Source organism: Oncorhynchus mykiss, chromosome 13 (assembly GCF_013265735.2).
Source record: "Oncorhynchus mykiss isolate Arlee chromosome 13, USDA_OmykA_1.1, whole genome shotgun sequence".
Classification (NCBI taxonomy): domain Eukaryota; kingdom Metazoa; phylum Chordata; class Actinopteri; order Salmoniformes; family Salmonidae; genus Oncorhynchus; species Oncorhynchus mykiss.
In genome coordinates this window covers 60,041,698-60,056,849 of record NC_048577.1, presented here as the reverse complement: position 1 = coordinate 60,056,849, position 15,152 = coordinate 60,041,698, and the positions used below count along the sequence as shown (strand labels likewise).

The following is a 15,152-nucleotide window of genomic DNA, read 5'->3' as shown; positions in this document are numbered from 1 at the left end:
TTGTTTATTCCATGTGTAACTCTGCGTTGTTGTATGTGTCAAATTGCTATGCTTTATCTTGGCCAAGTCGCAGTTGCAAATTATAACTTTTTCTCAACTAGCCTACCTGGTTAAATAAAGGTGTTCTCAACTAGCCTACCTGGTTAAATAAAGGTGAAATAAATAAATACAATTTAAAAAAATATCTGGTGACTGAGACAGCCATGGCATATGGTTCGTTTTTATGCTCATCGAACCATTCAGTGACCACTTGTGCCCTGTGGATGGGGGCATTGCCATCCTATTTTTTATATTTTTATTTCACCTTTATTTAACTAGGTAGGACAGTTGAGAACACCTTTATTTAACCAGGTAGGCTAGTTGAGAACAAGTTCTCATTTGAAACTGCGACCTGGCCAAGATAAAGCAAAACAGTGCGACAAACAACAGAGTAACATATGGAACAAACAAGCATACAGTCAATAATACAATAGAGGAAAAAAGTCTAAAAACAGTGTGTTCAAAAGGTATGAGGAGGTGAGGCAATAAATAGGCCATAGTAGCGAAGTAATTACAATTTAGAAAATTAACACTGGAGTGATAGATGAGCAGATGATGATGTGCAAGTAGAAATACTAGTGTGCAAAAGAGCAGAAAAGTAAATAAAATCAATATGGTGATGAGTTAGGTAGATTGGGTGGGCTATTTACAGATGGGCTATGTATAGCTGCAGCGATCGGTTAGCTGCTCAGATAGCTGATGTTTAAAGTTAGTGAGGGAAATATAGGTCTCCAGCTTCAGCGATTTTTTGCAATTCGTTCCAGTCATTGGCAGTAGAGAACTGGAAGGAAAGGTGGCCAAAGGAGGTGTGGGCTTTGGGGATGACCAGTGAGATATACCTGCTGGAGCGCGTGCTACGGGTGGGTGTTGTTATCGTGACCAGTCAGCTGAGATAAGGCGTGGCTTTACCTAGCAAAGACTTATAGATGAACTGGAGCCAGTGGGTCTGGCGACGAATATGTAGCGAGGGCCAGCCGACTAGAGCATACAGGTCGCAGTGGGTGGTATAAGGGGATTTGGTGACAAAATGGATGGCATAGCTATGGTAGCCAAAATAAATTCCCTGCCCAGCATTTTTATACATGCCCCTAAGCATGATGGGATATTCATTGCTTAATTAACTCAGGAATCACACCTGTATGGAAGCACCTGCTTTCAATTTTTTTTTTTTTTTTGGCAGCTACCTGTATATCTGCAATAACATCAAAGCAGTGGCATAGGCTACTGGGCCTACTATTACAGGCTACTGGGCCTACTATAACAGGCTACTGGGCCTACTATAACAGGCTACTGGGCCTACTATAACAGGCTACTGGGCCTACTATAACAGGCTACTGGGCCTACTATAACAGGCTACTGGGCCTACTATAACAGGCTACTGGGCCTACTATAACAGGCTACTGGGCCTACTATAACAGGCTACTGGGCCTACTATAACAGGCTACTGGGCCTACTATAACAGGCTACTTGGCCTACTATAACAGGCTACTTGGCCTACTATAACAGGCTACTTGGCCTACTATAACAGGCTACTGGGCCTACTATAACAGGCTACTGGGCCTACTATAACAGGCTACTGGGCCTACTATAACAGGCTACTGGGCCTACTATAACAGGCTACTTGGCCTACTATAACAGGCTACTTGGCCTACTATAACAGGCTACTTGGCCTACTATAACAACATTTGTAGATTCATATTGAATAGATCAGCCTACAACAGTACAACAACACATAAAGTGAAACAGGTTGAACTATAACATAGTAGATTCCTATTGAAAAGAGATTTGCCTTTACAGTATCAAAGCTGTGCCACTGGTTACAGAAACAGCAACATCCACCCCTAATGCCTAGCATAGTGTCATTGGCAAAATGCAAGCCACAGGAAGAGATCATTTACCTACAGTGGCACTGATTCAATTCGATGAATGGCAATGTGGGCTTTGCTTTCCAGAGAAAGTAGGGTCATTACAGTAACAGTATTGTATGTGACTGGGTTTCAAATGCTCAGGGCTTTCTTTAACACTATAGCCAATGATCTTTACAGGTCCATGTTTATAGAATCTCACAAATCTGGACTTAAATAATAGAATTGTCCTCTGAACAGCTAAGGGCAGCGGAGAGATCATCATTCACAAAACAGGATGCAGTAACAAGCTGTCACACAAACACGCTGTAACCCCAAATGAACTTGAACTCAAAGTAAATAATGTTCTCTGTTCGAGACAATGACACACTGACTACACCTGGGCAACCCAAGCTAAACTGTACATTTGCAATAGGTTTTCCATCCATTTTTGTATCCATTATAAGCTACCACTCCATGCAGGACACAGTGACCAGCACAGAGATATGGTCCCAGTCACCTCACAACAGAACACAGACAGACACAGGCTACAAAGACTTGACAGACCAACCCCATCTTCTGTCTATGAGATGGCCTCTCAATGTAGGACGTACTTACACTGGCAGAACAGAGCTTGTTTTCATGATAAAGACTGTATGTTTTCTCCAGCAGAGGAACATCTTTTTTTCAGATGTTTTAGTCATACTCAACATCATCATCCGTTCCCATCTAAATCATCATCATTATTATCATCATCATCACATCATTTTTGCTTGGTAGGGCAGCACAGCCCTCACACTCTCTCCTTTACTCACCTGAACTGATGACGGGGTCCAGGCTGTGCTGCACGTCCTCTGCCACCCGCCGCACCACACTGGCGTTGCCCGGCACATAGGCCAACTGGTAGTGATGGTAGTTGTCCAGTGGGTACTGCAGGCCATCCACAGAGAAGCTCTGGTAGAGCGTGGCATTGGGGTAGTCCTTGAAGGGCACGTTCTCGCGCAGCACGATGAGGATGCCCGAGAAGAGCAGGGGCAGGGCGATCTCTACAAGAGTCACCAGGATCTGACGCTTCTGTAGGGGGGAGAGAAAGGATGTATTGGCAGAGGAAAGAAACAAAGTGGTAGAGGAACGTCGGCAAAGGTTTTAGAAAGAGGAGAGAAGGAGAAAGATCAGTGAGCTGTGCATGACAGAACATTCGTCACCTAAATCATCAAAAGCCTGGACTCAGTAGATAGTAAATCAAAGTGATTACTAGCGAATAGGAATTCTCTCTGTGACCTCCTCTGACACCCAAGTGATAGACTGTTCGCTCTGCTACCGCACGCCAAGTCTGGAACCAACAGAATCCTGAACAACTTCTACCCCCAAGCCAAAAGACTGCTAAATAGTTAACCAATTGCTACCTGGACAATCTGCATTGAACCCATTGCACCAACTCGTCACATAGGTTGCTGCTACTGTTTATTATCCATCCTGTTGCCTAGTCACTTTATCCCTACCTATATGTACATACAGCATCTACCTCAATTACAGAGCACACACCTTTCTATATAAGGTCCCACAGTTGACAGTGCATGTCAGAGTAAAAACCAAGCCATGAGGTCGAAGGAATTGTTTGTAGAGCTCCGAGACAGGATTGTGTTGAGGCACATGTCTGAGGAAGGGTACCAAAACATTTCAAAAGCATTGAAGGTTCCCAAGAACACAGTGGCCTCCATCATTCCTAAATGGAAGAAGTTTGGAACCCCCAAGACTCTTCCTAGAGCTGGCTGCCCGGCCAAACTGAGCAATCGGGGGAGAAGGGCCTTGGTCAGAGGGTGACCAGGAACCCGATGGTCACTGACAGAGCTCCAGAGTTCCTCTGTGGATATTGGATAACCTTCCAGGAGGACAACCATCTCTGCACCACTCCACCAAATCAGGCCTTTATGGTAGAGTGGACAGACAGAAGCCACTCCTCAGTAAAAATGTACAAATGGCACCTAAAGATGAGAAATAAGATTCCCTGTTCCAATGAAACCAAGACTGAACTCTTTGGCCTGAATGCCAAGCATCCTGTCTGGAGGAAACCTGGCACCATCCCTAGGGTGAAGCATGGTCGTGGCAGCATCATGCTGTGGGGAAGTTTTTCAGCGGAATGAACTGGGAGACAAGTCAGGATGGAGGGAAAGATGAAAGAAGAAAAGTACAGAGAGATCCTTGATTAAAACCTGCTCCGGAGTGATCAGGACCTCAGACTGGGGTGAAGGTTCACCTTCCAAAAGGTTAATGACCCTAAACACACAGCCAAGACAACACAGGAGTGGCTTTGGGACAAGTCTCTGAATGCCCTTGAGAGGCCTAGCCAGAACCCAGACTTGAACCCAATTGAACGTCTCTGGAAAGACCTGAAATTTGCTATACAGCGACGCTCCCCATCCAAACTGACAGAGCTTGAGAGGTTCTGCAGAGAAGAATGTGAAAAACTCCCCAAATATGGGTGTGCCAAGCTTGTAGTGTCATACCCAAGAAGACCCAAGGCTGTAATCGCTGCCAAAGATGCTTCAACAAAGTACTGAGTAAAGGGTCTGAATAATTCTGTAAATGTGATATTCCATTTTTCCAAAAAAAAAAAAACTGTTTTTGCTTTGTTATTATGGGGTATTGGGTGTAGATTGATGAGGGGAAAAAAACAATTAAATCAATTTTATAATAAAATTGTAACGTAACAAAATGTGGAAAAAGTAAAGCGGTGTGAATACTTTCCAACTTCACCGTACCTCGTAACTAGAGGTCGACCGATTGCCACGGCCGATTAATTAGGGAAGATTTCAAGTTTTCATAACAAATCAGTAATCAGCCTTTTTGGACGCCATTACATTGCAATCCATGAGGAAACTGCATAGCAGGCTGACCACCTGTTTACGCGAGTGCAGCGTCAAAAGGACCTTGTGGCTGCAAGAAGCCAAGGTAAGTTGCTAGCTAGCATTAAACTTATCTTATAAAAAACAATCAATATTCACATAATCAGTAGTTAACCTAGTAATATCATCAACCATGTGTAGTTAACTAGCTTGTCCTGCGTTGCATTGAATCAATGCAGTGCCTGTTCATTTATCATCGAATCACAGCCTACTTCAACTTCGCCAAATGGGTGAGGATTTAACAAAAGCGCATTTGCGAAAAAAGCACAATCGTTGCACAAATGTACCCAGCCATAAACATCAATGCCTTTATTATAATCAATACACAGAAGTATTTATTTTTTATACCTGCATATTTAGTTTAAAGAAATTCATGTTAGCAGGCAATATTATCTAGAGAAATTGTGTCACTTCTCCTCTTGCGTTCAGTGCAAGCAGAGTCAGGGTATATTCTACAGTTTGGGCCGCCGTCTCATTGCGAACTATGTGACCTTAGTTTGCCAGAATTTTACATAATTATTACATAACATTGAAGGTTGCGCAATGTAACAGCAACATTTAGACTTAGGGTTGCCACCCGTTCGATAAAATAGGGAACGGTTCCGTATTTCACTGAAAGAATAAACGTTTTGTTTTCAAAATGATAGTTTCTGGATTTGACCATATTAATGACCTAAGGCTCGTATTTCTGTGTTTATTATATTATAATTAAGTCTATGATTTGATATTTGATAGAGCAGTCTGACTGAGCGGTGGTAGGCAGCAGCAAGCTCGTAAGCATTCATTCAAACAACACTTTACTGCGTTTGCCAACGCTTGAAGCGCAGCGCTGTTTATGACTTCAAGCCTATAAACTCCCGAGATTAGGCTGGCAATACTATAGTGCCTATAAGAACATCCAATTGTCAAAAGGTATATGAAATACAAATGGTATAGAGAGAAATAGTCGACACGTCATAATTCCTATAATAACTACAACCTAAAACTTTTTAACTGGGAATATTGAAGAACTGGGAATATTGAACCACCAGCTTTCATATGTTCTCATGTTCTGAGCAAGGAACTGAAACGTTAGCTTTTTTACATGGCACATATTGCACTTTTACTTTCTTCTCCAAGACTGTGTTTTTGCATTATTTAAACCAAATTGAACATGTTTCATTATTTATATGAGACTAAATAGATGTTATTTATGCTGGCAAAACGCACGAAAGTGCTGTTTGAATGAATGTTTACACGCCTGCTTCTGCCTACCACTGCTCAGTCAGATACTTGCATGCTCAGTCAGATTATATTGCAATGCAGGACACGCTAGATAATATCTAGTAATATCATCAACCATGTGTAGTTAACTAGTGATTATGATATATATTTTTTTATATAAGATAAGTTTAATGCTAGCTAGCAACTTACCTTGGCTTACTGCATTTGCGTAACAGGCAGTCTCCTTGTGGAGTGCAACGAGAGAGAGGCAGGTCATTATTGAGTTGGACTAGTTAACTGTAAGGTTGCAAGATTGATCCCCCGAGCTGGCAAGGTGAAAATCTGTCGTTCTGCCCCTGAACAAGGCAGTTAACTCAACGTTCCTAGGCCGTCATTGAAAATTCCGATTAATTGGTCGACCTCTAGTCTGTATTAACAATAGTCAGCTAACTATGTACTTTAGGGTCTGTATTAACAATGGTCTCACAGTAGGAGTGCTAATATAGGATAAATGTTGCCTTTTAGATCTAAAGGAATACTATTACATAGACATAATTTCACCTGATCTAAGATCAGCACTCCTACTACTCCACCTACTTGGAGATCATTTTTGAATACAGACTGTGACCCACGTTGACCCCTTTACAGAGCAGTTCTCTCTGGGTCAATCCCTGGTTACCTGGTATGAACCTTCCATGCACTCTGCAGTGTCTCTGTGATGGGGCAAAGATAGACACCCTTTTCCTGCCTGGCCTCAATTGAGTCTCCAGGAGTGTGGGTTAATGGTAATGAAACAACAATCTTAAAGGGAGGCAGAAAGCAGGAAATGGAAGCAGCTACACACACTAACACGAGAAACTGTGGTGTGACATTGTCGTGTGTGTGTTTCATAATGCAACCACCCTCCCAGATTTGTGAAGGGTTTTGATTAAGTCTTTGATATGAGAGCCATTGTGAGAAGCTATCGTTAATAAATAGCCCAAACTACTGAGAAACAAACTCAAACACACCAGCACATCTTATACACACAAGAAAAACTAGAGAAGTGTATTTACTTACCATTCAATTCAATCTTTCATCAGTGAATAAATATCCCAGGCCAGTGTGTTTCACCACCTACTGTTTCAATGCAGCATTAAGCTTGGCAATATATCAAGACTGAGGGTAGTCAGACCGTATCCATAAAGAGTCTCAAAGTAGGAGTGCTGATCTAGGATCAGGTCCATGTAATCTTATGTATTACTATCGAAAAGGCTCAACTGATCCTAGATCATCACTCCTACTCTGAGACACTTTACAAATACTGGCCCAGGATTTGTGAAAGGACAGAGTTTGGATAGGTGGCTATACCAAACCATCACATATTAATCACTCACAACAGTCAATTAAAGAACTGGTCTTTAAAACCTACTGTAGATCTGTCAATTCATCCACACCATGGAACCTATTGGTGGGATGGCAAAGGTACCATATCAATATAGAATTTGGAAAACAAAAGACAGCAAGGTGATTTTAAATGACTACTTTTTGACCTCCACCTCTGCCTCCAACACGTTTCAGTGCAACAACACAACAGCCAAGACACGCACCAGGCTTTCATGTCCCATTGCTAACCTCTAAATGAACTTGTCACATGATAAATCAATGTTGGAGGCAGAGTTGGGGTCGATTCGAATTGAAGTCAGGAACTACACTGAAATTCCAATTCATGAATAGAAAAACATTTGCATATATTATCAATCATTTTTCATTTAAATGAAAAGAAGCTACTTCAAAAGTTTTAAATTGAAACACTTCCTGAATTGACCGAATTTATCTGCAAACATTGATTTCCCCAAGGACTGATAGAACTATGGGGCTGCTAGAACAAACATGGGTCAAGACAGTCTTGTGACACTGTTTGTCAGCAACCCCAATCCCGTCCCTTGCCCTAAACCAGGTTTATATACTAACCCCAATCCTGCCCCTTACCCTAAACCAGGTTTATATACTAACCCCAATCCTGCCCCTTACCCTAAACCAGGTTTATATACTAACCCCAATCCCGCCCCTTACCCTAAACCAGGTTTATATACTAACCCCAATCCCGCCCCTTACCCTAAACCAGGTTTAAATACTAACCCCAATCCCTCACCCTAAACCAGGTTTATATACTAACCCCAATCCCGCCCCTTACCCTAAACCAGGTTTATATACAACCCCAATCCCGCCCCTTACCCTAAACCAGGTTTAAATACTAACCCCAATCCCTCCCCTTACCCTAAACCAGGTTTATATACTAACCCCAATCCCGCCCCTTACCCTAAACCAGGTTTATATACTAACCCCAATCCCTCCCCTTACCCTAAACCAGGTGTATATACTAACCCCAATCCCGCCCCTTACCCTAAACCAGGTGTATATACTAACCCCAATCCCGCCCCTTACCCTAAACCAGGTGTATATACTAACCCCAATCCCGTCCCTTGCCCTAAACCAGGTTTATATACAACCCCAATCCCGCCCCTTACCCTAAACCAGGTTTATATACAACCCCAATCCCGCCCCTTACCCTAAACCAGGTTTAAATACTAACCCCAATCCCGCCCCTTACCCTAAACCAGGTTTATATACTAACCCCAATCCCACCCCTTACCCTAAACCAGGTGTATATACTAACCCCAATCCCGCCCCTTACCCTAAACCAGGTGTATATACTAACCCCAATCCCGCCCCTTACCCTAAACCAGGTGTATATACTAACCCCAATCCCGCCCCTTACCCTGAACCAGGTTTATATACTAACCCCAATCCCGCCCCTTACCATAAACCAAGTTTATATACTAACCCCAATCCCGCCCCTTACCCTAAACCAGTTTTTTATACTAACCCCAATCCCGCCCCTTACCCTAAACCAGGTTTATATACTAACCCCAATCCCGCCCCTTACCCTAAACCAGGTTTATATACTAACCCCAATCCCGCCCCTTACCCTAAACCAGGTTTATATACTAACCCCAATCCTCCCTATACACTGACACATCACACTCTACCTTCTTTGAGCCCAGCCCTCTCTTTATTCATGTTTTTGTTAAGTCTGATGTCTTCACTCCTGTTTTTTGTTTTTCTTACAATTGTAAAGTGATGTTGGGTCCTTGAAAAGCGCTATAAGTCCCATGTATTATTATTATTAAATAGTACTGTACACATTTCACTCTCTGCAAAGTACAACTCACAATAAAGTTATAGATCTTATTCAGATGGTTAACTAAAGCATCCCCCTGAACATATACATTCAATATCCCCTAAACCACCCACCTGCTGAAGGTAGTTCTCCCTACACCACCCACCTGCTGAAGGTAGTTCTCCCTACACCACCCACCTGCTGAAGGTAGTTCTCCCTACACCACCCACCTGCTGAAGGTAGTTCTCCCCACACCACCCACCTGCTGAAGGTAGTTCTCCCCACACCACCCACCTGCTGAAGGTAGTTCTCCCCACACCACCCACCTGCTGAAGGTAGTTCTCCCTACAGCACCCACCTGCTGAAGGTAGTTCTCCCTACAGCACCCACCTGCTGAAGGTAGTTCTCCCTACACCACCCACCTGCTGAAGGTAGTTCTCCCTACAGCACCCACCTGCTGAAGGTAGTTCTCCCTACAGCACCCACCTGCTGAAGGTAGTTCTCCCTACACCACCCACCTGCTGAAGGTAGTTCTCCCTACACCACCCACCTGCTGAAGGTAGTTCTTCCACAAGAGTAATCCAAACTGGCGTGCTATCGCCATTTAGAGAGGAGACTGGATACAGACCAGAACTACAGCAGGACCTGGACAGACAAAAAGAGAAAGAGAAATGTTCAGTTACTACATTTATCTGGTTCTGAACTAGGCTTATCAATGTATTTGGTGTGTTGACGGATATTTGACAGAGCAATCCTACCAAACACAGTTGATCCACAGAGGCTTTTCACCTCCAGAAAACCATCAGTTTATAATGTAAACAAAGAAAATCAAACAAGCAAAAAAGAGAAGTGAAATTGGATGTTACTCAGCTCGGTATTTGTATAGACTGTACGTATCAAACACAATCAGAAAACCTAAATCCGGGTTCTGAGAAACGCTGAGTCTGACAACTGGGGAATGACGACATTCAGCTCAATAGAGGACATGAGAAGAGAGGGGGAGAAGAAACACAAGAAAAAAAAACACTAAGCAATAAGTATACTGTTGACAATCGCTCACCAAACCAGTTGTACCTAGTTTGTTTAGTGAGTGTTGACAGGACATGCTTGTTTAAATGTTTTTGAACTGCCTCAACAGAGAGGGCCTTTGACAGGCAGACAGGAAAAGGTTATAATATACCAATTCAATGGAATGTTGAGTAAATTGGGATGAACTATGGGTGTTAAGAAGAAGAACAACCCCACACACCTATCACACCCATCTAAAATAACATGTCTTCATCCCTTCGACAGGGCTGTAGTGGAGCAGGTGGAGAGCTTCAAGTTCCTCGGTGTCCACATCACTAAGGAATTAACATTGTCCACACACAGCAACACAGTCGTGAAGAAGGCACAACAAAGCCTCTTCCCCCTCAGGAGGCTGAAAAGATATGGCATGGGCTCTCAGATCCATAAAAAGTTATACTGGCAGTGTTAGAGGAAGGCCCTGGAAATTGTCAAAGACCCAAGCCACCCAAGCCCTAGACTTCACTCTGCTACCGTACGGCAAGCAGTACCGGAGCGCCAAGTTTGGGACCAAAAGGCTCCTGAACAGTCAACAAGCTGAACAGTCAGTCAAATGGTTACCCAGACTATTTGCATGGACACTGTATTGCGCAGACTCTCTTGCAGTGACTCAATGCACACTCATTAGACTCTACCCACACACTCACACTGACACTCAAACACACGGGCCTCCAGAGTGGCGCATTGGTCTAAGGCACTGCATCGCAGTTGCTAACTGTGCCACTAGAGATCCTGGTTCGAGGGTTTGGCCAGCAGGGATGTCCTTGTCCCATCGCGATCTAGTGACTCCTGTGGCAGGCCGGGCGCATGCACGCTGACACGGTCGCAGGGTGTTTCAATGGTGCAGCTGGCTTCCAGATTAAGCAGGCATTGTGTCAAGAAGCAGTGTGATTGTTGGGTCGTGTTTAGGGGGACCCATGGCTCTCGACCTTCACCTCTCCAGAGTCCGTACAGGAGTTGCAGCGATGAGACAATGTAGCTACCAACTGGATACCAAAAAAAATGGGTAGAAAAACACTTTCACACACGCTGCCGCTACTCTGCTTATTATCTATCCTGATTGCCTGGTCACTTTTACCCCTACCCACATGTAAATACAGTAGTACCTCAATTACCTCGTAACCCCATTCTCTCACTGTCAACTGCGTTTATTTTCAGCAAACTTAACATGTGTAAATATTTGTATGAACATAAGATTCTAAAACAAAAGTAACAGTGTGCCCACCAGCTACATTAAGTCCTGTTGTGCATCTCCTCCTCATGGAATGCACCAGATTTGCCCACTCTTCCACCAAGGCACCTGCAAGTTCCCAGACATTTCTGGCGGGAACGGCCTTAGCCCTCAACCTTTGATCCAACAGGTCCCAAACATGCTCAATGGGATTGAGATCCGAGCTCTTTGCTGGCCATGGCAGAACAGTGGCGAACAGTATGGCTGGTGGCATTTTCATGCTGTAGGGTCATGTCAGGATGAACCTGCAGGAAGGGTACCACATGAGAGAGGAAGATGTCTTCCCTGTAACGCACAGCGTTGAGATTACCTGCAATGAAAACAAGCTCAGTCCGATGATGCTGTGACACACCGCCCCACACCACCCCAGACCATGACGGACCCTCCACCTGCGACGATAAACGCGAATCCAACCATCACCCCTGGTGAGGCAAAACTGCGACTCGTCAGTGAAGAGCCCTTTATTGCCAGTCCTGTCTGGTCCAGCGACGGTGGGTTTGTGCCCATACGTTGTTGCTGGTGATGTAAGGTAGGTCCTCACCAGACAACAGGCCTACAAGCCCTCAGTCCAGCCTCTCTCAGCCTAATGCGGACAGTCTGAGCACTGATGGAGGGATTGTGCATTCCTGGTGTAACTCGGGCAGTTGTTGTTGCCATCCTGTACCTGTCCCGCAGGTGTGATGTTCAGATGTACCGATCCTGTGTAGGTGTTGTTACACATGGTCTGCCACTGCGAGGTTGATCAGCTGTCCATCCTGTCTCACTGTAGCGCTGTCTTACACCCTGACTACACCGCTCACGTCACATGCGCAAAGATGCAAAATAAATGTTTAAATCTATATTATTCAATTTTTGCACCCACACTGCTCGTGCGCGCGTCAACAAGCATCTGCGTTGCCAAGGACTAAAATAGAAGTCAGTTCTATTTGTGATGCAGATCGCGCTGCAAGTCCTGCCTCTCCCATCTCCTCATTGGTTATACCCACGTGGGTGATTGAAAGATGAACTGTGTTGTCGATCGTCGTGGTAAGTTTAGACGCCAATCACCATATAAGTTCAAAGAAGAAAAAGCCTGGAAGGAGGAGACATAACTAGAAACGATTAGAAACGATCAGTTGGCCATTATATGTGTGGATTAATTGGCAGAGTAGAGGACCTTGTGCATTTCAAAATAAATGTATGCACGCGCGCAGCCGGTTTGGGTTCCTTCTCACAGTACTGACACTCACTACGGAGTTCCGACCTTCCTCTGGAAGCAACGTCAGCACAAGAACTGTTCGTCGGGAGCTTCATGAACTGAGTTTCCATGGCCAAGCAGCCACACACAAGCTAAGATGTGCAATGCCAAGCTCGCCCCCATTGGACTCTGGAAATGCGTTCTCTGGAATGATGAATCACGCATCACCATCTGGCAGTCCGACAGACGAATCTGGCTTTGGCGGATGGCGGATGCCCCAATGCACAGTGCCAACTGTAAAGTCTGGGGCTGTTATTCATGGTTTGGGCTAGGAATTGAAATGCCGACTGCGAGCAGTAATCACCCAACATCAGCACCTGACCTCACTAATTCTCATGACTGAATGGAAGCAAGTCCCCGCAGCAATGTTCCAACATCTAGTGGAAAGCCTTCCCAGAAAAGTGGAGGCTATTATAGCAGCAAAGGGGGACCAACTCCATATTAATGCCGATGATTTTGGAATGAGATGGATCAACGAGCTGGTGTCCACAAACTTTTGGTCATGTATGCTATTTCACCCATTTTTCTCCCCAATTTCGTGTTATCCAATTGGTAGTTACAGTCTTGTCCCATCGCTGCAACCCCCTGTAGGGACTCGGGAGAGGCAAAGGTCAGCCAGTGTGTCGGAGGAAACACTGTACACCTGGCGACTGTGTCAGTGTGCACTGCGCCCTGCCACAGGAGTCGCTAGTGCGCAATGGGACAAGAACATCCCCGCCGGCCCAAACCCTCTCTTAACCCTCTCCCGGTCACGTCCGGTTGCGACAGAGCCTGGACTTGAACCAGGACCAGTGAACCAGTGGCACATCTAGCACTTCGATGCAGTGCCTTAGACCACTGCGCCACTCGGGAGGCCCTTGTAGTGTATGTTTGATGCAGAACTGGGCCAGTGCAGCACAGCTTGGCTGCACTGTGCGGTGCAAAAGGGTTATCATCCAGATGTGAGCCATACCCTTTCCTGTCAATCTACTTCAATGGCCCTGAAACTGTGTTTCAACAGATGACAACCGTGGACAGATGACAACCGTCATGCGCCTGTCATATCATTCACCACCACCAAGACCTAAATCACCACTACATTCACTGTGTGTGAAGGCAAGGCAGGTAACTTCCTTTTTGAAATATAAGGCCTCTCTATCCTCAGTTGCTACAAATCTGATTATGTCTTTCTGTTTAGACAAAGGGACTGCTGTTGTGACTGGCCTCAAAGAAATAGGGTTCCTCTGTGAAAGGGGAGTTATAAACAATTATCAACCCGTGTACTTCTTGCCAATGGTCAGTGTGTCTTCTTGTGTCACGTTCGGAGGGTCACACCAGAATAATAATAAGAGTTAATTGGGTGAGGAAGGTAGGGAATAAAACTCAGAGGCAGTGTCTTCATGCTAAAGTTTATGTGCTGAAGATCTAACTAAAGACGAATGTATGATAGAAAAAGCAGTGTCATTAATCTCAAAAATGCATCTCTTTCATGGCCTAATATTAGGCCCAAATTCATTTAAATCAACAAATACTCTGTCTAAACTCTAGAATTAAGTTATTAATGTTTAATTTTAAATCATTATATAAGGGATAGACAAAGGACATTACCTGCGGAAGACACATTTCAACTGAATGCCTAAATCTGTACAACTGAATAGGTATCCCCTTTCATGCATTTACAAATGCAATGCTGATGCAGTAATTATATACGATTTGTCGTTCATGTGAAATTTGAACGTCAGTTGCTGACTAAACTAAGATAAACATCCAAGTGATGTTGGTCTTGATATAAACATTATAGATGTAACGCAAATAATACGTCTGTATTTTTTATAGAAATCATGCCCTCCGGTCTTCACCGTTATTGGTCCAACCGAATTATTTGGCCTAAATGATTGGACAAACGACAATCCCCAATACTGGTGAAGCAGGTCCAAAACAAATATTTTCCCCAAAATAACGTTATGAAACCCTTATTGAATCATTCCAAATGCAAGGCAACCTTACCTTATAAAAGAAAGGCTCGATATGTGAACTTCATGGGTTCTCCTTAGTCAGCGTATACAATTCCTCCTTTTTAAAACGATGGCTTTACATGTCCTCTCCGTTTACTTTCGACTTAACACCCGGGGTTGCGTTCGTTAGGCTGTGAATGTGTGTATTATATTTACTCAGTAAACGCCAGTTAGGGAGGCGATGACATTGCACCAGACACAGTGAAAGGCCGAATTCATTGTGCAAATCCAGATACAATCGTCAACAGATGCAATCACGTGACCTGATCCTGTCTACTGTCACATGACCCTACACCAGCTGTGTGTGGGGTTTTAGTTGGCTCCTTGCTGCCCGGGACGTCCCAATGATCCCGAATAGCACTAACCGTATGTTCTCTTTTCTTTCGAAATACAGGAGTCATTTGGGGACATGAAACGTGTGTGTCTCTGGGTATTCTGTAGCTAGGGTGCTATTGTATAGTCATTTAAAC

At 44.2% G+C, this 15,152-nt stretch overlaps 1 protein-coding gene across 1 annotated transcript in view; it reads right to left on the bottom strand.

The window, feature by feature from the left end:
• The window catches only part of LOC110485257 (ATP-binding cassette sub-family A member 3), an 83,034-nt gene extending 68,069 nt beyond the window's left edge, over positions 1–14,965 (bottom strand). Inside the window, exons 1-3 of the mRNA XM_036941775.1 lie at positions 14,675–14,965; positions 9,706–9,800; positions 2,699–2,957 (exon numbers count right to left, since the gene is read on the bottom strand). Of these exons, the coding sequence (XP_036797670.1) occupies positions 2,699–2,957; positions 9,706–9,759 (313 nt within the window). The 5' untranslated portion in view covers positions 9,760–9,800; positions 14,675–14,965. The remainder of the gene's footprint in view (positions 1–2,698; positions 2,958–9,705; positions 9,801–14,674) is intronic.
• Between the last annotated feature and the right edge of the window lie 187 nt (positions 14,966–15,152).